Genomic DNA, 23,512 nt, shown 5'->3' with positions numbered 1-23,512 from the left:
GGAAGATTAGAATGAGTAAGAGGAGGAGGAGGAGGAGGAGGAGGAGGAGGAGGAAGAGGAGGACGAGGACGAGGAGGAAGATTAGAATGAGTAAGAGGAGGAGGACGATGATGAGGAGGAGGAGGAGGAGGAGTTGGTGGGAGGAGGAGGAGGAAGAGGAGGGGGAGAAAAGGAGGGCGAGGAGGACGAGGACGAGGAGGAAGATTAGAATGAGTAAGAGGAGGAGGAGGAGGAGGAGGAGGAGGAGTTGGTGGGAGGAGGAGGAGGAGGAGGAGGAGGAGGAGGAGGAGGAAGAGGAGGACGAGGACGAGGAGGAAGATTAGAATGAGTAAGATGAGGAGGACGAGGAGGAGGAGGAGGAGGAAGAGGAGGAGGGGGAAGAGGAGGAGGAGACGCGGAGGAAGAGGAGGAGGAGAGGAGGAAGAGGAGGACGAGGACGAGGAGGAAGATTAGAATGAGTAAGAGGAGGAGGAAGAGGAAGGGGAGGAGGAGGAGAAGGAGGAGGAGTTGGTGGGAGGAGGAGGAGGAGGAGGAGGAGGAGGAGATATTGGTAGGAAAGGAGGAAGAGGAGGACGAGGACTAGGAGGAAGATTAGAATGAGTAAGAGGAGGAGGAAGAAGAGGAGGAGGAGGAGGAGGAGTTGGTGGGAGGAGGAGGAGGAGGAGGAGGAGGAGATATTTGTAGGAAACGAGGAAGAGGAGGACGAGGACGAGGAGGAAGATTAGAATGAGTAAGAGGAGGAGGAAGAGGAGGAGGAGGAGGAGGAGGAGGAGGAGGAGGAGGAGGAGGAGGAGGAGGAGGAGTTGGTGGGAGGAGGAGGAGGAGGAGGAGGATTGCGTATATACTTTATTATTGGTCATATATAATCATCCAGGTATATTAGACAATTATTGATTCTCTTTTTTTACCTATCACGTGTACGTATTTTAATGATTTTAGATTAAAATTTCACAGCTCTCAGCAACGGAGTGCGTGACAGACAGGCTACGACTAGTAACCCAACAGAACAAACAGACACAACTACGCCTACGTCCAGACGAAGAAATCAGTCAACACACGGTTCCGTAGACACCGACTCTTGGTCTCGTAACACAGAAAGCGGCTAAGGTGGAGTGTCGGCTACTGGCTCATATCTCAATAACGAGTTTTAGAAAATTATGGAATAAAATTGTATTTAGAAACATTTGCAAGAAAGGTGAACGGAGAAAGCCGCGTGCGAAGGGTGGTGGAAAGCGATTTACACATGTACATCAAACACGCAGCTCAGGGGGAGGATCGGGGTGGTGCCCCGACGCCTTGGTACTACTTGAGGCGGCAGTGTCATCTGCACGCCGACGCCCGGGGCGCGAACAACCTCGGTGGTATCAGGAAGAGCACTCGTGGGTTGTCGTCCCCCGCCAGTCCGGCCATCACTCCTCTGAGCGAGGGAGGGGAGGTGAACTGCGTCGGGAAGGCAGCTACTGACCCCGACGCGGATGGCCAGTGGGGGTGTTGAGAGCGTCCAGCGGATGGGTGTTGAGGGCGGCCAGGGTGTAGAGGTACGACCTGCTGAAGGGGGCAGGAGGAGGAGGGACGTACAGCTGGAGCGAGTCAGGGCGGTCATCGATGTCGTTGTGATAGTGAACACTGACCGACCGGGTGTGGTGAGCCCGGGAACGTCGGGGAGGACGCGGAAGGCTGGTCGCCCTTCGAGAGCTAGCGCGGTGTGAGTCGTGGGAGTGGCGGGCGCCGTGTGAGAGGCGGGCGTCGTGTGAGAGGTGGGCGTCGTGTGAGAGGTGGGCGTCGTGTGAGCGGCGGGCCTCGTGTGAGCGGCGGCCGTCGAGCGAGTGGGTTGTGCTGGAGGATGGGCGGGTGGCGGGGGCGCGAGTGCAAGTATTGTTGAAAGATGCTAAGCGTTGTGGTCCTCATAAAGTGGTGACGTAATCCACCTCACTGTAATCGAGGCTGTAGGCGGACGTTACACCACCGTCTCGCTCCGCTGCGTCCTTGTCAGAGGAGAAGAGGGACTCTGAGGCAGTAGGCAGCGTGGGAATGGGCTGGTGCTGGTGCGCCTTCTTGTCCGAGGTTCGCAGGCGTGACGCCCCGTACACTGTCACAGCCACCAGGAGGATAATACTGAGTGCAGAACCGACGCCAATGTAGGCCCAGGGCACAGACAGAAAGAAGCAGTGGGCAATAAGCTCGTCGTGGCCTGAAGGGCAATGATGGACACCGTCGCACCACAAGTCCTCGCTGATGCAGACGCCTAGCTCGGGACACTCCTCTTGACATCCTCGCACGATACCCTCCGAAGACCAGTCATATTGGCGTGCCGGGGACACCTGGAGCCACGTCAGGGTGTGGGGGCCCATGTCCCGCACCCCAGACACTTCCAGCACCAGTTTGTCAGTAGACTGCTCCACAAGTGTCCCTGAGCCCTGCCAGGCAAAGCTAAACAGCTCCACGACTTTTTCGCTCGTTGGGTCGGGACAAAGGACGCCGACTGGCCTCAGGCGACCAACCTTGAACACCAGAAGTCGTGTGGTTGTGGTGCAATTTTTGTCGATGTGGTCGTAGCCTCTTATTCTAAAGTAAATGGACTTTTTGGCGTCAGAGGTTTGCAAGAGCCAGGGATAGTTATCACACGGTTCGTTTTCAGTAAGGTTGGCTTTCCGGAATACTATTTCCCCGTTGGTTCCCTGCAGTCGCTGCTCCTTCTTGCAGGAAGGCTTCTTCACAAATTCATACTGAGCTTCGAACATGAAGTCAAAGTAGTCGTGAGTTTCATCCATGTTGTTCACTTCAAACTTGAGCCGCAGTTCTTTAGACTTTGACTCGTATGTAATGGGAATGACAGAATAATCGCACAGGCATAGCCGCGGCACCTCAATGTCCTGCCAAGGATAGTCAGACACGACCAAGGAAACCGTCTGGCCCGAATGATCGTCACAGTCATAATTACCAGTGAAGTTGTTGGTTGTGGTGACGCAGGAACGATAAGCACTATGGAATTTTGTAATGGTGACCTTCACGAGCTCGTCTCCATGTGCAGTAAGACGATATTGGCAGGAGAGTCGGCGGCGACCCCACCGTCCGTACAGCACCGAAGTCCGCGGGGAGAAGACGCGGCCAGTCCTCAGCGAATAGCCGTCACTGATCGCTTCAAAGTCACACTCACTGCCGTTGGTGGGTCTGTAGCCGGGTCGGGTGTTGACAAATTCATACCGAAGGATGAAGTCCACAGCCAGCGCGGCAGTGGACTCGTTGTAATGCTGCACAACCGTCAGCTTGGACCCTTCTGCTACATAACTCTCGTTCCTGGTGCACGCCTTCACCGGGGCGATGTGGCTAGCCTTAAGGGGCAGATACTCCCGGGCACACATAGGCGGAGGGCGTGCTGTGCAGTGTTCCTGGATGAGCCTTGCATGCTGCGGGGTCCCATAAGGCATTGTTGTGTCGAAGAAGTTACCGTCGTATATTCTGAGCGGGTTGATGCAATCCGTCATGTTGAAGGAGTAGTGGCCCATCTTGGGATTAATCTCGTACTTGCGGAAGTGAACCCACACCACCTCGTGCGCCTCGCCGTGGAACAGGTAAACACACGAAGAGTTCTGCGGCTGCGTGTTCACCACCGATCTAATCTTCCCGCTGGAGTTGTTGGCGCTGAAGATGTGGAACACACACTGGCGGTTGCGAGCAAACCTGCGAGAGTCCATGCTGAGGTACGTGACCTTCACATCAAGCTCAAAGCCAAAGGTCCGCGGCATGAGCGTCTCTTGTGTGGGCTCGTCATAGCGTGACGTGCTGAAGATAATGAGCAATTCCGACCCCGTGGAGGTGATGGGCGGCAGGTGGCCCGAACCACACACCTTGAGGAGGAGCGGCTCTTCCGTCGAGTTGCCATCGTAGACGAGAAGGTGGTCGTGCACCAGGTCACACGACCCCCAGATCTGTGGGCGAGAGGTTGGGGAGCGGGTCAGGGAGGCAGGTCTACTAATAGGCAGTGTTCATGAATTATTGCTTTTAAACCTATTGTATAGATAGATTTCACGATTATGAAACTAATTTCACCCATATTACTTTAATCGGACATTGGAATATTGTGTATATGGAGCCAAATTTGCCTCCACCCCTGCCTCTCACTTTCAAAAAATCTGATTAGGGATCACTCATTATGGGACCTTTTGTTTCTTATTTTAAGTGGTAATTTCTTATTTTGAACCGTAAGTTCCTAGAGTGACCATAGTTTGCAGAAAAAAAGTATAAAGAAAGATGTAGTTTGTGACTCGGTTAGGCTGTGAAAAACAGTAAAAGAAGATGCACTTGTTGAGGCAAAGAGAACACTACTGACCTGCAGGCCTCCGGATGAGGGCTCCTGGTTGGGCAGAGTCGAGGTGGCCTTTACGTTGAACCTGAGAGGATTGTCTTGGTGAATGGTGATGAGAGGGATGGCGTAGGGGATGTAACGGGTCTGGCGGATCAGGTAGCTGCAGGTGACGTGGCGGGGGTAGAGGCCGGGGAAGTTGGGGCTCTGCACGGAACACAGGTTCTGGTCACAGTTCAGGAAGATCCGCGTACACACAGAGTCTGCGAGGGGAGAAGGACGTTACTGGCTTACCTTTGAGATGGCGGAGGGATAGGTTGTAATGAGAGAGAGAGAGAGAGAGAGAGAGAGAGAGATTACCTTTATTAGTAGCACAATCTACATCACCTCGACCTTGCTCTTGTCATCATCCATACTTGACGCTCCTCGCCGACACACAGCGACCCACATTTCTCAACACTGTCCCTCAACGACCCACAGCTCCTAGGTACACACACACACACACACACACACACACACACACACACACACACACACACCACGAACACACACTCAAAACTCTTCACAACCATTTTCCGTCCCGACTTCGCTTGCTCCGACCTTTCAATTTCCTCTGCTGGACTGCCCATGTCCTCCCTCCTCTTTGAGCAGGGCTGGGGCGACCCTCCATCTGTTTCCACCCTTAAAAGACCCACACTTTTCCACTGGTCTTGAGGGAGCACGGAGAGGAGGAAAGAGGGAGGGAGAGAGGGAGGGAGGGAAGAGGGAGTGAGTACAAGGGAGGGCGTTGAGTAGGCAGGCTTTAAGGTTGTGAGAAATAGCGAGCGGGAAAGGGAGATGGGCCGGTGATTGGAAGAGATCTCTGTAAACCGCATCTCGTGGGGGATTGTGCGAGCTGTACAGGGTAAATCTCCTTGAGGACTTTGCGCTGAGAGGGGACCAAGGATTATGAAGGAGGGAGAGACGTGGATAGACAGGATGTGGTGGTGCTTGATGGTGGAGTCTGTGGTGTTATTTGCGGTGGTACTTGATAGTGGTGTTTTTGGTGGTGGTGGTAAGGCTAGTGCTGCTGGTGTTCATAGTAGTAAGATGTGTTCCTGTTCGTCTTTCTCTGTTCTTGTGTGTGTGTGTGTGTGTGTGTGTGTGTGTGTGTGTGTGTGTGTGTGTGTGTGTGTGTGTGTGTGTGTGTGTTCCATGCATGAATATTTAGAGATGGATTGATAAGGAATTATGTATACAGTGAGACAGACATAAACACAGACAGACATGCATACAGAGCGTCAAACAACCTGATGTGTGAGTGACGGAACAAGAGCGGGGCAGCAGACAACAGACAGGAGTGTTATAAAATATTCCAGTGCCTCCAAATCTAAAGCCGGGGAAAGCTGGGAGTAAAGAGAGAGAGAGAGAGAGAGAGAGAGAGAGAGAGAGAGAGAGAGAGAGAGAGAGAGAGAGAGAGAGAGAGAGAGAGAGACCAGGATGAATAACCAAAAGTGAAAATTGTTCTTTGAGAAGCGAACACACGAGGAGAAGCTGTTAAAATGCAATCATGTGCGTGTGAAAACGAGGGGTGAGGAGACATTAACAACATTGTACATGCGAAAGATTTCACAATGATTATTAGGCGTCAACCGGTTACACTCTAATCTGTCCTTCAATAAGAGAGGTGAAGTTTTACACACACACACACACACACACACACAAAAAAAAAAAGGCATCATCTGAATGTTTTTTCGCCTTCGATACATTCCACCTACTTCACCTTCAACTACTATTTCGGTCTATTTACTCCATGCTATAACTAAGAAAGAAAAGTGATTAGATTGATATAGCCCTTAAGCCATGAAAGGAGGTTCAAAGAAAGCTGGTAGGGAACGGAGGTTGGCATACTGTTTTTTTTATTGATGTGATGGGAATGGACTTGGAAGGGAAAATTTGCGGTTTGAGTAAACAGGAGTCCAGTAGGAGCACATTGCAGCTCCTGAGAACCAGTTATTCATATATATTTTTCATCTATAAAATATTTAAACCGCATTCAAGCATTTAGTTGTACGGCAGCACAACTTAAATCGGTTCCATTCATTCAAAGCATTATTATCAATCAATTTCAGTTTTTGTTTGTATCTCCTTGAACTTTAATCTATATATCAATGTTATCCTCCTCCTCCTCATCATCATCAACTGCAGCAGCACACTTACCTTCCACCAGCTGGCCGCGGTCCTTGGGCTTAGTGGCGTTGCCGTAGCGCAGCACCGCGTCGCTCCGCCGCAGCGTCTTGTAGGTGAGCCGGAAGCTGAAGGGCGACTGGTGGAGGCCCTGTGAGAGAGAGAGAGAGAGAGAGAGAGAGAGAGAGAGAGAGAGAGAGAGAGAGAGAGAGAGAGAGAGAGAGAGAGAGAGAGAGAGAGAGAGAGAGAGACAGCAATGTTTAAAACAAGTATCGCACGAGGAACAAAGAGTCGAGACATGGCAAGCAAGAATACTCAATCATTATTTATGTTTCCAGTGATGTGAAATCCATTCCTCGCTCACAAACAGTTCTGGAGGGCAGGTGTCTATATTAAGCGCGCACATTCACACGCAACTTCGAACCCAGGAGTGAGTCTCCTTGAGCAAGTCTGAAACGCAGGTGTTCGTGTCCCGGCAACGTTGTCTGCTCCAATTCACTGTGCAGAGAAGCACCGGCAAAAAAATAAAGACGTATTTATAAATCCTCTCTGAGAATGCTGCTGCACGGCTGGGAGCCCTCTGACGTGTTTGCTGCAACTCCCCTGCCTTCGCTCTCTCTCCCTTTCCCTCACTACCCGGTACCGCTGCTAAAAAGTGTTCCATATAAAAAATAGCGCTGCGACCCCTTAGTTAGTGTTAATAATGAAGGGGTGAACATGAGACACCCAGCTAGCTCCTCTGGTGTCAGGCGCTTCGCACACCGTGACACACACACACACACACATACACACACACACTGAGCCTCGGAGGTCTTGTAGCACTCCTGAATAAATATAACGACGCAAAAAGACGTGCAGCGCTCCGCCCCGCATCACACACAACACCCTGGAATCATGCAACGCGAGGGGCCGCAGCCGCCACCCGCCGCCGCCACCCTGGCCAGCAGGGACGCGTGTGCATTGCAAAAGTTCGGATCCGGACAGGTAATTTTATTTTTTTACACCTGAGATTAGAAAGTTGTGGCTGGGACGTGGACGTGTGCCGCGGAGGGGAGCTGCGCGTGTTGGAATTGGACATGTTCGAGTGGTTGTGTTGGCTGCTGGTGGAGTGGCATTTTTTCTCCAAGCGCCCGTGCATGCTCCACTCGGCGGTGTCGGAGGTGCAGTTCGTGTCAGTGTAGAAAAAAAAGTTCATTCACGGACTAGGTCTGAATCCCTCAAGTGCACTACTTCATGGAACTCTGTGCAACACACTCTGCACCAGTGATGGTCGCAGCGTTTCTCAGCCTTGAGTCACACCAAGTTTCTCAACCTATGGAATTGAGCTACAGACTAAATTTTCTACAGATCTATAAAGTAGGCAACAAGTGTTGCTTGACTATTTTTTTTATACCGTAAGAAATTAAGGTCATTAATGTGAAAAACATACCAGAAAAAAATGTGATGCATGATGGAATGCAACAAAGTCTCACTTCTTGAAGCGAGGACTTATGCAAAGCCTATCTGTTTCCAAACAGATTGCAGTTTACTTGGCTCCAGTCCACATACATAACATTTTAAAGTCAGTTTTACAGCCATCATTCAGTTCTGTTTTTCCTTCCCTTACTGTTTTATTAGTTTTCCACATCTTTCCTCGTGCTAACTCCATGTCTCCGCCTCTTCACACACTTTTCATCGGAACTTCCTTCATCTCGATGTTAGCAGCTAATTATTCTTTCACTTTTTTACACGGTCTTAGTATTTCCTATTTAACACTCCTCTTTTAAAATCATTTTCCTCTTACTCTTTTTCTAACCTCCCCTTTTCCTTTTACTCTTTTTCTCAAGATGTTGGCAGTTCATTACCCCTTTACCTTTTCCTACCTTTAATACCTCCGCTTACAACCCCTTTCTTTTCATTGTTTTTCTTATCTTGCTCTTTTTTTCCGAGTCCTCTCTGCACCATCTTCATCTCTCTCTACCCTCAATACCTCCCCTCCTAACCTGCCTTTTGATATTTTTTCCTTCTCTTACTCATTTTTTTCTTGCCCGCACTGTACTTTCTTCACCTCTTCCTACCTGCAATATCTTCCCCTCTAATCCCCCTCCTTTTAGTATTTTTTTCCGTTCCTACCCTCAATACCTCATCTTCCAACCTTCCCCTTTTAATTATTTGTTTCCTTTTCCTACTCGTTTTTCTACTCCGCTCTGCACCTTTTTCATTTTTCTGCATAAATCTTCTTTACTGTCTTTCTCTCATTCACCTCTCAATACCTCTCCTTTTAAGTCCCCCTTCATTTATACTACTTTTTTCTACCCTTACTTTTTTTTCTAATCCGCTCTGCACCTTTTCATTTCCCGCCCTAACCATTCCTATCTACCTTTCCGCCTCACTCTCACCCACCTCGAAGTGTATGTAGTCCATGGTAATGAACTTCTTGAGTGTGAGCGTGGTGGTGGAGGTCTCGCTGTAGTACACGTTGAAACCCTGCCCGTTACCACACCAGTAGCCGTCAGTGTAGGGTCGGTCCCGCTCGCTGATCTGCATCCACCCTTGAGGACACCCGCTGTTGTAGCTGAAGAAGTCCCCGAGCCTGTAGGATTAGAAGGGCGAGAAGTGTTAGGGGGAGAGGATGCCGCGTCAGTGTCGCTTTGTTCGAGTCTGCAGGAGGAGGAGGAGGAGGAATATTGAGATGGGATGATGCGTGAGTGCGTCTTTGTCCCCGGGATCTTTTGAGGCAGGAGAGTAAATGTTATTAGTCGTAGTTTGTGTTTTACTTGTTTTAAGCTAAATATGAGAACATTAGCTCTATGTAAGTGTGTGTGTGTGTGTGTGTGTGTGTGTGTGTGGTCTTGGAAGCGCTAAGTCTCCCGGGGACGCTTAATCTGGGTGTAAAACGTTATTGGCGACTTGATCCCTTCCAACGAACCCAAGGAATCGACGCGCGGCCGTGAACCTGTGAGGGAGGAAAGATGCTGGCGATCCCGAGTCCATTAAGGGTCTGAACACTGGACCAGACTTCTCCTGACGACCTGACTCCTCGACCAGAACTGAATTTCTTGCGCTAAAACTTTGAATCTGAACGTTTTTCTTTTTTCGAACCCTAACTTATTATCTTGCAGTAGTAACACGGAATCCAAACTCACTCGAACTAGAAAACACTATCAGTTCACTAATATAATTGAATCTAGGGTTTCTTGATATGTCTTAATTTCTCGAACTTGAAAACTAAATCTACACCTTCTCAAAAGTAATATGTTTTGAATCTCGACTCTTTTTGCACCGAAAAGTATTGAGTATCACCATAAACACGCCAAATAAACTGAAACAAGAACTTTTGCCTAAATTCAGCACCACAAATTTAGAAAAGATGAATGTATAGCGCCACACATTTTACGGAATACAATGAAACAGAAACAAAGATGAAGGTAGATAAAAAATATAGTAAGCCGCTGTTATCGACAGTAAAGAGAGCTAATATTCACACCCCAAAGTAAACCTTCGCATGTGTGTATAAGGCGACAGACATGCATATATAGAACCTCTGTGGGAGTCTAAACGCTCACTCCTCAGAAAGAAAAAGAAAGAATAGCGGCCTCCACGAACCTTTCAAAAGATTTCCAGAACACGAACTGCAACACCAAAACACACAACGAGGACGCGCAGCGACACAACACAGCACAACACAACACTCGCTTTGTTTCTGTACGTAAAGCGGGACTCCTCCTCCTCTCTCTTTTCGTCCCTCCTCTTTACACACACACACACACACACACACACACACACACACACACACACACACAGACGAAACCTGAGTGGGCCGAGGTCGAGTGAAAAAAAGAGAAACTTCACTGTAAACATCTCGTAAAGGTTTAAAGTTGGAGCAGCCGCAGCGAGTCGCGCGAAGATGAAACTAAAAACCACAGAAGAATGTGTGACGCAAAATACTAGGGACTTAGAAGAGAGAGAGAGAGAGAGAGAGAGAGAGAGAGAGAGAGAGAGAGAGAGAGAGAGAGAGAGAGAGAGAGAGAGAGAGAGAGAGAGAGAGAGAGAGAGAGAGAGAGAGAGAGGAGTAGTGGAATGGAAAGGGAATGAATATGGGAACGGAAAGAGGAATGGTGGAAGACTGGCGTTAAAGAAGCAAGGAGAAGGAATTATTATACAACAAACTGAAGGAGGTTGACTGAAAAAGAGAAACAATAAGAAAACGTCAACGAAAAAGCAACTGATATATACAACGAAAGGTTACGAAAAATATCCTTAGAACCATTAAAATAAAAATATATAGAAAAACACAAAAATTCTCAGTCGTTTAAAACTTGAAAAAAAAATACAGACAAAAAAGTTTCACTCCCTCTCCAGTGTGGCAGCGCGAGAGAGGAGAGTGAGAAAAGGTGAGGAGGAGGGATCTAAATGCAAGTGCTGGCAGGTGTAATTAACAGGACAGGGAACCGCAGGGCAACGCGGGGCTTTTATGCACTTTTACTGAACACTTTCTCGCCCCCTCGGTCCCGGTCTTTTAGGAGGAGGAGGAGGAGGAGGCGTGCTGGAAAAAAAAGGGAGCGAGAGAAAATACAGCTGAAGATAAAAGAAAAGAACGACTAGATAGGAGACGTAAAGAAAGAAAGAAAGGAAGAAAGAAAGAAAAAGAAAGAAAGAAAGACGAAAAGATAGATGGAGGAGGAGAAGAAGATGGAGGAAGGAAAAATGAATTGTGATGATAGAGAAAATAGGACATATATACGAGACACTGAAGAAAGAAGACTATGAAGAAGAAACAAATGAAAATAAAAGAAAACGGTTGAATAGACGATGTAAAAAAGTAAGAGAGAAAAAGAAAAAGAAAGAATGAAAAAACAGAAACAGAGCAAGAAAAAGAAAGAATGGAAGAAAGAAAGAAATTCAAAAGAGAGAAATGAGTAAGAGGGTGAAGAGAAAAAAGAACGAGGACTGAGAACATAAAATCATAAATCCGAAACGCTGAAAAAAGGAAAACCAAGAGAAGAAAAAAGAAATACAAAAACAAGAACAAAGATGCACACAACACGATATTCAGGGCTACTCTCTTAGAAGGAAAGAAAACGAGAAAGAGAAAGAGAGATGGTGGAGGAGGAAGAGGAAAAATTGGGTGATGACGGAGAAGAAAAAGGCCATAAACACGAAACACTAAAGAAAGGAGACTTAGAAGAACACAAAAAAAACAAGAAAAAAAGAAAGTGACGTAGGAGATGGATGTAAAAATTTTAAAAATGCAGACAGGAAATAAAGCAAATAAATACTAAACACTAGAGAAATAAGTCTGATAAGAGGACGAAAACAGGAGAACGAGACGACCACAAGAAGCATACAACACAGAGAGGGTCAACCTTTCCTCATCAACACCTGAGTTAAAGAATATAAGAGAGACGATGATGAGTCCCATGAATGCTAGACAGTCGACCTCTTAGTAAATGCAGAGAGAGAGAGAGAGAGAGAGAGAGAGAGAGAGAGAGGGAAAGGGTTAAAGGAAGGGGAGATAGTGGGGGGTGAAGGAAGAAGCCCAATTTACATACAGAAAGAGAGAGGTCCGCTGGTGGAGGGCATAAGAGAGTACGCTGAATTATAAAATATATCAGAAGGAGAAGGAGAACATTAAAGGAGGAAGAAGGAACGAGGAGGAGGGAGGAGGGAGAAGGAGGGGTTGCAAAGTTATGATATTGTGTTACCAGGGGCGTCAGGACGTACAGGAGGAGGAGGAGGAGGAGGAGGAGGAAAAAGAAGAGATGAAAAAAGGAAGGATCTTGTTACTCGTAAACACACACAGAGCCGATCATAAAACATCACACACACACACACACACACACACACACACACACACACACACACACACACACACACACACACACGTCGCCGGCGCCAGAGTAAGGGAATGAGGGGAGTGCGGGGGAGAGGGGAAAGAAGGGGAGGAGGCGGGTAAGATGCTGGCGCCTTGAGTAATAAGAAAGATTTGAGAGGGCCGGGTAGGGGGTTAGAGTGGTATGTGCTTCCCCTCCTTCCCCCTCTCTCTCTCTCTGCCTTCCTTCCTCCCTCCCTCCCTCCCTCTCTCTCTCTGCCTTCCTTCCTCCCTCCCTCTTCAGCCTCTTGCTCCATCTCTTTTCCCTTCCTCTTGCCCGCTGCTCAGCCTTTATTATCACAACACATAAGCGAGTCTCTCTTTTCTCTCCTTTTTGTTGTTTTTGCCTGTTTTTCCGCTTTTCTTTGGGTCCGTCCGTCCGTGTGTGTGTGTGTGTGTGTGTGTGTGTGTGTGTGTGTGTGTGTGTGTGTGTTTTGTTTCATTCTTTGTATGTCTGTTTTTTTTAGTCTGTCCGTTTCCTCTCTTGTCTTTTTTTCTGTCCTTTTTTTTGTATGTGTCCATTTTGGTGCTTCAGTCTTTTTCGCTCTCCTATCCATTTATTATCTCCAATCTCTCTCTCTCTCTCTCTCTCTCTCTCTCTCTCTCTCTCTCTCTCTCTCGTGTTTGATCACTCCTTTGGTATGTTTTTTCCTGCCACTAATGACCCGTGACGCAGGACCTATTATCGGCCAGACTCCGCCGCTTCCAATGCCCAGGCCGTGTTTGTTCCCTTTCATACAGCGGTGATGGATTGCCCCTCTCATATACGCTGTTCTCATCGTCCTTCTCCTCCTCCTAATACTACTTCTGCTGTGTTTTTATTTATTTTTCCTCGTTCTTTTTTCTTCGTGGTCGTTTTCCTTGTCTTCTTGTTTTTCTCGGTCTCGTTTTCCTCGTTTTCTTTATCCTCATCCTGCTCTATCTCTTCGTTTGTGTCCTCGTTTTCTTTATCCTCATCCTGCTCTATCTCTTCGTTTGTGTCCTCTTTATATTCTTCCTCCTTTTCCTCTTTGTTTTCCTTCTCTTCGTTGTCTTTGTCTTCCTTCCCTTCGTCCTTTCCCTCAGTCTCGTCTGGCTCGCTTTCGTCTTCTTCCTGTTTGTGCTTTTGGCCTTCCTTATTCTTCTCCATCATCACCCTTGCCTGCTCTATCTTTTTGTTTGTGCCCTATTTCTATTCTTCCTCCTTCTCCTCTTTGTTTTTCTTCCCTTCGTCCTTTCCCTCGATCTCGTCTGGCTCCCTTTCGTCTTCTTCCTCTTTCTTTTATTTGTTTTCCTTCTCATTCTCGTACCTTTTGCTCATACTGATTGTTTTTTTGGTCTTTATTTTTCTCCATCATCACCCTTGCCTGTCTGTTCTTTGTTCTATTTCTCTTAGTTCGCTGCAATCTTTTTCCTCGCTTTGTCTGCTTTATTCATGTCCTGTTTTCAAGCTTCCATAATTTTTATTCCTCTTAGTCATGGATGTATTTTCTCATCTTCTTATTTGGTTTTAATCTTTACTTGTTTTCCTTGTTCTAGTCTTGGCCTTGTCCTAGATTTTTCATGACTTTGTTGTCGCAGTCCTTATTGACCTCTTTCTCACGTTCTTTTCACCCCTTCGCCTCTCCATCATTTACTTTTTTCCACTTTTGTCGTGATCATAGTTTTTCTTCACTGTGTTGTCGTACTCCTGCTTGACCTCTGCCACGTTCACTTCACCCTCTCACCTCACAAACATTTGCTTCTTTTCCACTGTTTTCAAGATCTACTTCTGATCTTGATAGCGGTTTTCTTTACTCCTCCCGAAATTGACCTCTCTTTCGGCCACCTCTTATGATTCTTTTTTAGGAGCAGCGAGTAGCGGGCTTTTTTTTATTATTGTTTCCTTTTTTTGTGCCCTCGAGCTGCCTCCTTTGTTGTAAAAAAAAAAAAAAAAACAACTCCTATTCGATCATTTCCACTTTAACTTCTTTCCGAGCTTCCTGTTTTCACTTTTCTCCTCTCATTTCGTTGCCCAAAGAGTCCTCAAATAAAAGAAGGAGACCCAGGAAGATATGATTACATTATATGACGAAAAACATGGAAGTCAAATATCAAAGTGTTTATAGTTCCAAATAGACCAAAGGAGATGAAGCTCGTAGACAACAGCGACCCCATTTGACTTACGGTAATATAGCCGAGAAGGTGAAAAACTACGTCCTTAATATTCTTTCCACTCCAAGGGCTCTAATGTATGGCCTTATTTCCAGCTGGCGCGGTCGTATTTTTTTTTTCTAGTGTCGCCTCTTTTAAATCATGCCATATAATAATGCTCCCTGTGATGATATTAGGCTGATTTGTCGTATTGAAGATTCGGAGAGAGAGAGAGAGAGAGAGAGAGAGAGAGAGAGAGAGAGAGAGAATGTCTTAGTTTTTAGGGGAAAGAGAAAAATACGCGCCTCCCAAAATATCAAAAGAAACTCAAAACAAGTCTATTAAATTTCCATCATTATTTAAGCCAACCACAAGAGGGATGACAGAGGCTTGTGCGGAGAAGGAGGAGGAGGAAGAAGAAGAAGAAAAGAGGATATGTAAGAGAAGGAGGATGAGGAGGTTCAAGATGACGATGAGAAAGTGGTGGTGGCGGAGGTGTTGGAGGAGGAGGAGGAGGAGGAGGAGGAGGAGGAGGAAGAAAAGAGATATGTAAGAGAAGGAGGATGAGGATGAGGAGGTTCAAAATGACGATGAGAAAGTGGTGGTGGCGGAGGTGTTGGAGGAGGAGGAGGAGGAGGAGGAAGTAGGAGAAGAAGAGGAGGAGGAGACAGGTGTAATGGCTTGAATCATTATGGAGATTATACGGAGGAGAGAGGATGAAACAAACAAGCAGACTAAGAGAGAGAGAGAGAGAGAGAGAGAGAGAGAGAGAGAGAGAGAGAGAGAGAGAGAGAGAGAGAGAGAGAGAGAGAGAGAGAGAGAGAGAGAGAGAGAGAGAGAGAGAGAAAAAAACACAGTGGCAGCAGTACAGAGTGGCGGAAATAAAGCTCGGATGAACGAGTGTGTATTGAGGGCACGAGAGGAGAGCGCAGGGAGTGGCTGGAAGGACTGGCACAACATAAAGCCTGGAACAAGAGCTATGGCAGTTTATTCCCATGCCTCTCTGTCGTAATAACCCATCGCTGTATCAAGAAAATAAGAAAAAAACGCTATACTTGGTCCAATTTAGCGTTTCGGGCAACTCTCCTCCCTTGTTTAATGAACAAAACTACTGGTATGATGGAGGCGGATGGCTGTGGAAGAGGAGTAAGATCAAAAAAAACCCAGATAGGTAGCGGCTTGGAATTTTTGTTTCCTATCTCTTTTCACTCTTCCCACTCATCCCCTACACACGAGACTATTGATCCTGGAGAAGAGGCTTTGTATGTATGTGAGGGGAGAATGGTTGAAAAAGGAAAGAAAATAAAAAAAACACAGATAGTAATGGTTCGAAATTTTCCCTCTATCCCTTCTCACCCTTCCCACTCTCCCCTACACCCGAAAGTACTGATCCCGGAGAAGAGGCTTTGTATGTATGTGAGGGGAGAATGGTTGAAAAGGGAGAGGAAATAAAGAAAAACAGATAGTAATGGTTTAAAAATTTCCTTCTATCCCCTCTCTCTCTCTCTTCCCATATTTCCCCTACACCCGAAACTACTGATCCCGGAGAAGAGGCTTTGTATGTATGTGAGGGGAGAATGGTTGAAAAGGGAGAGGAAATAAAGAAAAACAGATAGTAATGGTTTAAAATTTTCCTTCTATCCCCTCTCTCTCTCTCTTCCCATATTTCCCCTTCACACCAAACTACTGATCCCGGAGAAGAGGCTTTGTATGTATGTGAGGGGAGAATGGTTGAAAAGGATGAGGGAGAGAGGGGGGAAGAAGGGGTGGGTGGGTAGAGGATCAGCGTGCGACACCCAACAGACGGCGGACTATTTGTTAGGCTTAATGTTGAGGGGGGTTCCGCCGGGGAGCCTAAGATATTAAGGGGCACGGGAATAAGGCCATTTAAAGGTGCTGAGTAGCTTCACGCGTCCGATGAAAGCTGTCGTCATAATGATCTTCCAAATGTGCAGATGCTCCCTTTCCTTCACCTTTTTTTACAACGCAGAGCAACTCACGGGCAACAAAAAGAAGATGTAAAAAAAAAGCCCGCTAACTGTTGCTCCCATATAGCGATTAGTATAGAGTGGCCAAAGGAGAGGTCAATTTCGGAGGGAGCTTAACTTAATATGGTAAAAAATAAAGATAACATTTCGTGTTTTTCTTTTATTTATTTCTCTATACGTGTGACACCGGAATATTAATCTCGACCTGATGCACCGCTGTTCCTTTCACGAGGATTTCATTTGGAAGGGCAAAGAAACGGCAGCACGTCGGTAAAAAACAACATTCCATAGTTTTCTTTCTCTTTTCAAAGGTGTATATTAATTAGGCGTTGCGCAGCTACTTTGGCCTGATGCACCGCTGTTCCCTTCACGCATTGTCGATCTGGCAGGGCAAAGAAACATCACGGTTATTTTTTTCCATGCGTCGATCTTTCTTACGCGTTGAAGACCGCTGTGGAATAAGATCACTGCCAACGTTCTCTTAGATGGATAGAGATGATTGAAGAGGCTACAGTTGATTATTTTGTGTGTATGTGATGTTTCATGATCGGGCCTGTGTGTTTACGAGTAAGAAGATCCTTCATTTTCATCTCTTGAGTGTGTAACGTATAGTCGCTGAAACAAGGTAGAGGTGAAGTAGAACACAACTCTACTATAGCGTATATAATTACAACTTGCTGAGGAATTTCAGTGTTACAAAGTTTAGTAAGATCACTTGGACTAGGAATACATAGGGGGAAAAAAACGTTGCCCTAATGTGTACGGAGTTTGGACACAAATTGTTAGGTAAGTTGTGTGTCGTAACGTGGGTTATAACTGTAAGGTCACCACCGCAGGACACGCCGAGCAGGATGGAGGGCAAGAAAATGAAATGGCGTCGTCAAAAAGGTCAGGTTCCGGGCACTGTTGTGAGGACGTCCAGCGGCGGAAGGGCGGCAGTTACGAGCCAGGAAATGAGTTACGTAATAGGGAAGAGACACAGAGAGAGAGAGAAGAGAGAGAGAGAGAGAGAGAGAGAGAGAGAGAGAGAGAGAGAGAGAGAGAGAGAGAGAGAGAGAGAGAGAGAGAGAGAGAGAGAGAGATTAAACAACAGGAAGAGATGAAACAATAGGTAGGGGAAGAACAGGACAAAGTGATCATCTCTCTCTCTCTCTCTCTCTCTCTATCTATCTATCTATCTATGTCTACCTCTTTCTCTCTTCAAAATGAGAAAGCGGGGGACTAAAGACTATGGCCGGGGGCGCTTTGAAACAAACAACAGTCCATATCCCTTTGAGAGAGAAAAGAAAAAAACGAGTGAGGAAGAAATAAGAAGACGCAATAGAATGTTGAGAGCGCCGACACGAAGAGGTTAATTTTTCATCTCTTGACTCATTTTGTGTCGGCACTGAGAGGACAGACGCGGTGTGCTATTTTCGTCTCGGTGATATTAGTGACGCTGATGACAGAGGCTTCACGAACACTCTGGGGAAAGGAAGATGAAGATGCTGGCAACACTGGCGCCGCGGGTATTATTGTTTTCCCCGTCTCCATTGTTGTTTTTGAATACCTTGTTGACGTCCACCTCGACACACATGCGATATAGAACCCCGAGCCCCTTCCTACACGGCCTGTCACTCTTTACCATACATATTTATTTTCCACTTCTCGGGGCCAATCCGGTCATTGTACACTGTTTAACTTCGTCTGGTTGGTATTATTAACGCTGATGACAGAGGCTTCACCGACGGTCTAAGGAAAGTGTGACGAAGACGCTGGGAACTCTGGCTCCGAGCACATGTCTTTCTAGAGCTCGGAGTAATGTTTTTCACTCCGACTCCATTTTTGTTGTTTTCTAATTCCTTGTTGACATCCACAACGTCATACAGAGCCACGACCTGCACGGCCTGTCACTCCTTATCATACATAGAGTCCCTTCCCACGAGCCGCTCCACTCTTCAGACACAGGCCTTAGCATAGTTCCTTTTGAGTCCGCTGCTGTCACCGCCGCCAGAAACATTTGTAGGAAGTAGCAGAGAAGGAAAATGCACTTGACTGGCGTTTAAGAAGATATATATCACACACATCGGTATACTGTCTATGATTCTTCTAATGCTCTCCTTAACTAACTTCATGATATGGTTTTATACAGGTTATTTTTTATGTCTGTTAGATTTGTACACACACAGATAGATAGATAAATAAATAGAGATAGGTAGATAGCTAGAAAGGATATGAATACAAAACTCTACAAAACTCAAATATATCCTGCTCAGCCGCTTACAGGTTTCTCCTATTACTCCTACAGACTTCCTGGTCTCCACTACCCCCCTCCACCCGCCAGAAGCCTTGGTTACTACCGCTGACAGACCGAGGGAACATTGCCGTGGGTGAGTACGGAAATATATGTGTTCTTGTTCGCTGTCCCTGTCCCTGTTTTAAATGTTTTTTGCTATGTAAATGTCTCTCTCTCTTCCATCTTCTATCTATTTCGTTTTCATCTTCATCTTCTTCTTCATCATTTAATTCAAAACAGACTCCTATGTAAGAGACGAACCCCTTATCATCTCTCCTTTCTTCCCCTCTCCTACTCTCTCCAGTCTCTCCGTCAGACGATTCCTTTATCATTCCTCTTTTACTCTTCTCCCCTCCTCTCTTTGGCCTCTCCGTCACCCTCATCCTTCTCTCCTCGTTTTCTTTGCTGTTTCTTCCTTCATTCCTTAATTCCTTGCTCTCTCCTCGTCTGCATCGTTTTCTATTTAGGTTTCTTTTCATCTCTCTCCCCCTCCTCCTTCTCCTCCTCTTTATCTTCTTTTTCTTTTATTCCTCCTCCTCCTCCTCCTCCTCCTTTTCCTTCTCCACTTCTCTCATTTCCATTTCTTCTTTCTTTACGTCACTTTCGCAGGCAAGCTCTTTGTTCTCTCTCTCTCTCTCTCTCTCTCTCTCTCTCTCTCTCTCTCTCTCTCTCTCTCTCTCTCATTTTCTTCCTTCCGTGCTCTCACATCTAATTCACGCCCTAGATCTATTTTTAATCCTTCGCACCACTCCTTGTTTCTTCTGTCAACACTTTCTCTCACCACCCTTTCTCTCCCCACTCTCTTTTTTATATATATATCTCTCTCCGGTTTTCTTACTCGCTTCCTGTCAGTCTGTCTTTCTACCTGTCTGCCTTCCTGTCTTCCAATTTACCTATTCTCTTATCTGCCTATCTGTCTTTAAAAGTGAATATGCCTGGTTATTTTGCTTCATGTCTAGTAGATAGTATTCCAGGGAACCGCACTTTTGTTTGCTGTATTTCCTAGCGTAAAGGTTTTCAAATGATTGCTAAGTGACAATTGGTGCCTCGTGGATGCAATGCACGGCTGGATTCATTAACGTCCTGTTTGGTGAATGTGGAGTCTGTTAAAAAGTCGAAACACCCGAATAATCGTCCTATGAATGAATTTCCTGTGTAGTGAGGGGCTGACGAACTTGACTGACTGCCCCACTCTCTGAATAGACAGCCAGAATGGCAAATGAAGTACTTGCATAATGAATGGCTTCGTCGGCGTGCAACTAGCGGGGGAGCGAAGGGGAGAGCTAAAGAAAAGGATGAGAGTTTGAGTGGATGAAAGAAAAGGCGCATGTCAGGCAGGGGTGGATGAGTGGCCCAGCGAGGTGTCTATTTTGGGCGTTCAGAACAAAGCTTTGTTGGGTCGGTGAATGGCTGAGAGACGACACGTGCGGCTGGCGATGAGTGAGTGTGTCCGATTACTGATTCTACTTTGCATCTCACCACTCGCCTCTGTAAAGTGCTTGTCTGTTACCGGTCTGCTTGTCTGTCTATTTTTGTGAGGACCTGTTCGTCTGTGTACCTGTCTGCTTCCCTGCTGTTCCCGTCTCTATGTCTTTCTCTACATGTGTGTGCTTGTTTGTGTTTGTTTTGTTTGTGTGTGTGTGTGTGTGTGTGTGTGTGTGTGTGTGTGTGTGTGTGTGTGTGTGTGTGTGTCTGTGTATGTTCCTCCTGCTTCTCCTCTTTCTCCTCTTCATTTTTCTTTTCCTGCTTCTCTTTCTTCTTCTCTTTCTTCTATTCGTCCTCTTCCATCTCCTCCTCCTTTTTCTCCTTTTCCTTCTACTTCTCTTTCCCCTCCTCCTACTCCTCTTTATCCTTTTCATGTATCCTAAAATCATTGGTTCCTCGTACTCCTATCCATCTCCTCCTCCTCCTCCTCCTCCTCCTCGCGTGAGTAATGGCGTACAAGGATCGGGTCGCCGCCTGGGGGCTGCCTCAGAGGGTTCCCACTCCACCTGTAATTATATCCCACTCAGGTGTTCTCTAATGTTGCGTTAATTATTCAACGTTCATTGTGCGCCGTTCATAATGCCTCGTACGCCTGCAGCATCACCATGAAGCCTGTCGTTTTAGTTTACGTTCAGTAGTTGCACGCTCCTTTTGTCGTTCCCTTTGTGGTTTACGTTGTTATTTTTTTCTTTCTTTTTTTGCATCATAACCTCGCCGTTTTTCGTCCGTTGCGAGTTTCTTTCTTCCTTTGTAGTCTGGGCTTGTTGGTCCTCTTTTGCTTTCCCTCTTCTGGCATCACGTCTGTATTTTCCATGGTTATTTTATTGGCGGTTTTGTCTCTCTCGTAAATTTCTAAGCTGGGATTTTGATGTGTGTGTGTGTGTGTGTGTGTGTGTGTGTGCGTGTGTGTGTGTGTGTGTGTGTGTGTGTGTGTGTGTGTGATCATGTTGTCGCGGTGAACTATTTATCCTTCACTGCGCATCCTCCGTTATTCAAGGCGGGTTCACTGCAGGCTGAGTGTGTGAAGCTGTCGCCTTCACTAATTCACTCTGGTCGTGGAGGCGCATGTGTGTGTGTGTGTGTGTGTTGGTTGGGCAATCTGCAATCTCCTGGAAGAGGAGGAGGAGGGGGAGGAAGAGGAGGAGGAGGAGGAGGAGGAGGATTACACGTCCTACTTTTCTATTTTTATCTCTACCTTCTGTCTTGTTTTTTATTTACTTTAGAGACTAAGGCGTTCTGGAGGAGGAGGAGGAGGACGAGATGGAGGTGGAGGAAGCAGAGGAGGAAGTCGATCAGTTTGAAACAGGAAGGTGGAAGTATTTCGGTAGCTGAGAGAGAGAGAGAGAGAGAGAGAGAGAGGCACAGAGGTTTCTTCCGTCCAGGGCTAAGCAACATAAAGAGAAAGGGAAATATGAGAGTGTATTTAGGGTAATATTCCTTTTCCTTCTATTCTTCATCAAATGTTTTAGGTGTTTTTCGTTAAACTCTGTCTCTTTTCCCTTTATTTTTGGTCTAGCAACTCTCCTTCCTTTAGGTAGGCAAATGGTTAATTGAATAGTTAGTTGTATGATTTCTTATTTATTTATTTATTTTATTTTATATTGTTTTTCTTTTCTTTTTCTTTTCTTTGATGTTTTTCTTTTCTTTTCTTTCTTTTCTGTTTATATATAATTTTCTTGATGCTCTTCTTTATATCATCCTGTCTGATGCTCCTTTGTCTGGGTGAGCCTATTTCACCGCAAAAGAGATTCACCCACAATTTTGATGATGTTTAGTGCCGAAATGTGGATGATTTTTTCCCCTTTTCTAGTTGTGTTTCTATATTCTCTTTTTTCTGCTGTTCTTTTTCTGTATTTTCCTTTTTCTGGTGTTCTTTTTCTGTATTTTCCTTTTTCTGGTGTCCTTTTTCTTCCTTTTTCTTTTCCTGGTGTTGTTTCTATAGCGCCTTCTCTTGGTGCTGTGTGCTGGTACGGGTGAGTCTCCTTCACCCCAGAAAAGACTCACCCATACCAACACATAACACCAAACACCTTAATTAATGCTATATATATTTCTTTCCTTTTCTTGATGTTGTGTTTATCTTATCTTTTTTCTGGTATTCTTTTTCTGTATTATCCCTTTTCCGGTGTTCTTTTTCTTTCTTTTCTCCTTTCGTGGTGTTGTGTATCTATATCGCCCTCTCTTGGTGCTGTGTGCTGGTACGGGTGAGTCTCCTTCACCCCAGAAAGACTCACTCATACCAACACACAACACCAAACACCTTAATTAATGCTATATCCTTTTCTTGATGTTGTGTTTATATCTTATCATTTTCTGGTGTTCCTTTTCTCTAACTTCCTTTTTCCGGTGTTCTTTTTCTTCCTTTTCCTTTTCCTGGTGTTGTTTCTATATCGCCCTCTTGGTGCTGTGTGCTGGTACGGGTGAGTCTCCTTCACCCCAGAAAAGACTCACCCATACCAACATACAACGCCAACCGCCTTCATGCTAGATTTTTTACTTTTTACTTTTTTCCTTTCTTGCTGTGTTTCTACCTGATTTTTTTTCTGGTGTTCTTTTTCTATATTATCCTTTTTCTGATGTTCTTTTTCTTCCTTTTCCTTTTCTTGGTGTTGTTTCTATGTTATCCTCTTATCCGGGTATTGTTCCTATATCGCCTTTTCTTGGTGCTGTGTGCTGGTACGGGTGAGTCTCCTTCACCCCAGAAAAGACTCACTCATATCAGTATACAACACCAAACGCCCGTCTTGCCGGCTCCACAACGCCCCTCACCCCCATGCCCCTGGACTCTCGGGATCTCCGGCACCGCCATGGACGCCCCGGGGGAGCCGAGATGCCCTGCCGGGACCCCTGAGCCCTGCGACGCTCGCCAGGGAGACCTTGGGCTCGCTGACGCTCCCCAGCACCGCCGAGGCGAGGAGGGGGGTGAATCAAGAGTCACCTCCTAAAACTCCAGACGGGAATATTAAATCAATCGCAGACACTATGAAGGCGCCGGAAACCACGCTTGTCGAATTTGGGATGGCATGACGAAGGCCGAAGGAAGGGGACAAAGCATCCAAAAATAATAATCTCTGTGACGGTTTTCGGCGCAGCATCCGTTTCCCTCTTTCTTCAACCACTAAATTACCCAGTTTATCTGTGCCTGAGTGTGTGGCGTCACTGTCTGGACAGATGGGGGGAGGGAATGCTGGAGAGAGAGAGAGAGAGAGAGAGAGAGAGAGAGAGAGAGAGAGAGAGAGAATGTAAAATAGACAAATGGACAGGGTGATGAAAGTTTAGAGAAAGAAGTAGATACAGAAGAGTAGACCGACAGACGCACAGACAAATAGACA

The 23,512-nt window shown here is 46.2% G+C and overlaps 1 protein-coding gene and 1 long non-coding RNA gene across 2 annotated transcripts in view; both read right to left on the bottom strand.

Annotated features, from left to right (window-relative positions):
- Positions 1 to 386: 386 nt before the first annotated feature.
- Positions 387 to 23,512, bottom strand: part of LOC126995747 (uncharacterized) — an 89,624-nt gene continuing 66,498 nt past the window's right edge. The window contains exons 3-6 of the mRNA XM_050855627.1: positions 8,852 to 9,041; positions 6,503 to 6,620; positions 4,331 to 4,566; positions 387 to 3,929 (exon numbers count right to left, since the gene is read on the bottom strand). Of these exons, the coding sequence (XP_050711584.1) occupies positions 1,905 to 3,929; positions 4,331 to 4,566; positions 6,503 to 6,620; positions 8,852 to 9,041 (2,569 nt within the window). The 3' untranslated portion in view covers positions 387 to 1,904. The remainder of the gene's footprint in view (positions 3,930 to 4,330; positions 4,567 to 6,502; positions 6,621 to 8,851; positions 9,042 to 23,512) is intronic.
- On the bottom strand, positions 22,083 to 23,356 carry LOC126995748 (uncharacterized). Its single transcript, XR_007750677.1, has 2 exons — positions 22,441 to 23,356; positions 22,083 to 22,210 (listed from the first exon to the last, which is right to left on the bottom strand). It is a non-coding gene; the product is annotated as an uncharacterized LOC126995748 (long non-coding RNA).

Source organism: Eriocheir sinensis, chromosome 8, assembly GCF_024679095.1.
Source record: "Eriocheir sinensis breed Jianghai 21 chromosome 8, ASM2467909v1, whole genome shotgun sequence".
NCBI lineage: Eukaryota > Metazoa > Arthropoda > Malacostraca > Decapoda > Varunidae > Eriocheir > Eriocheir sinensis.
Note: the sequence above shows the minus strand (reverse complement) of the source record. Positions and strands in the feature narration are given on the sequence as shown.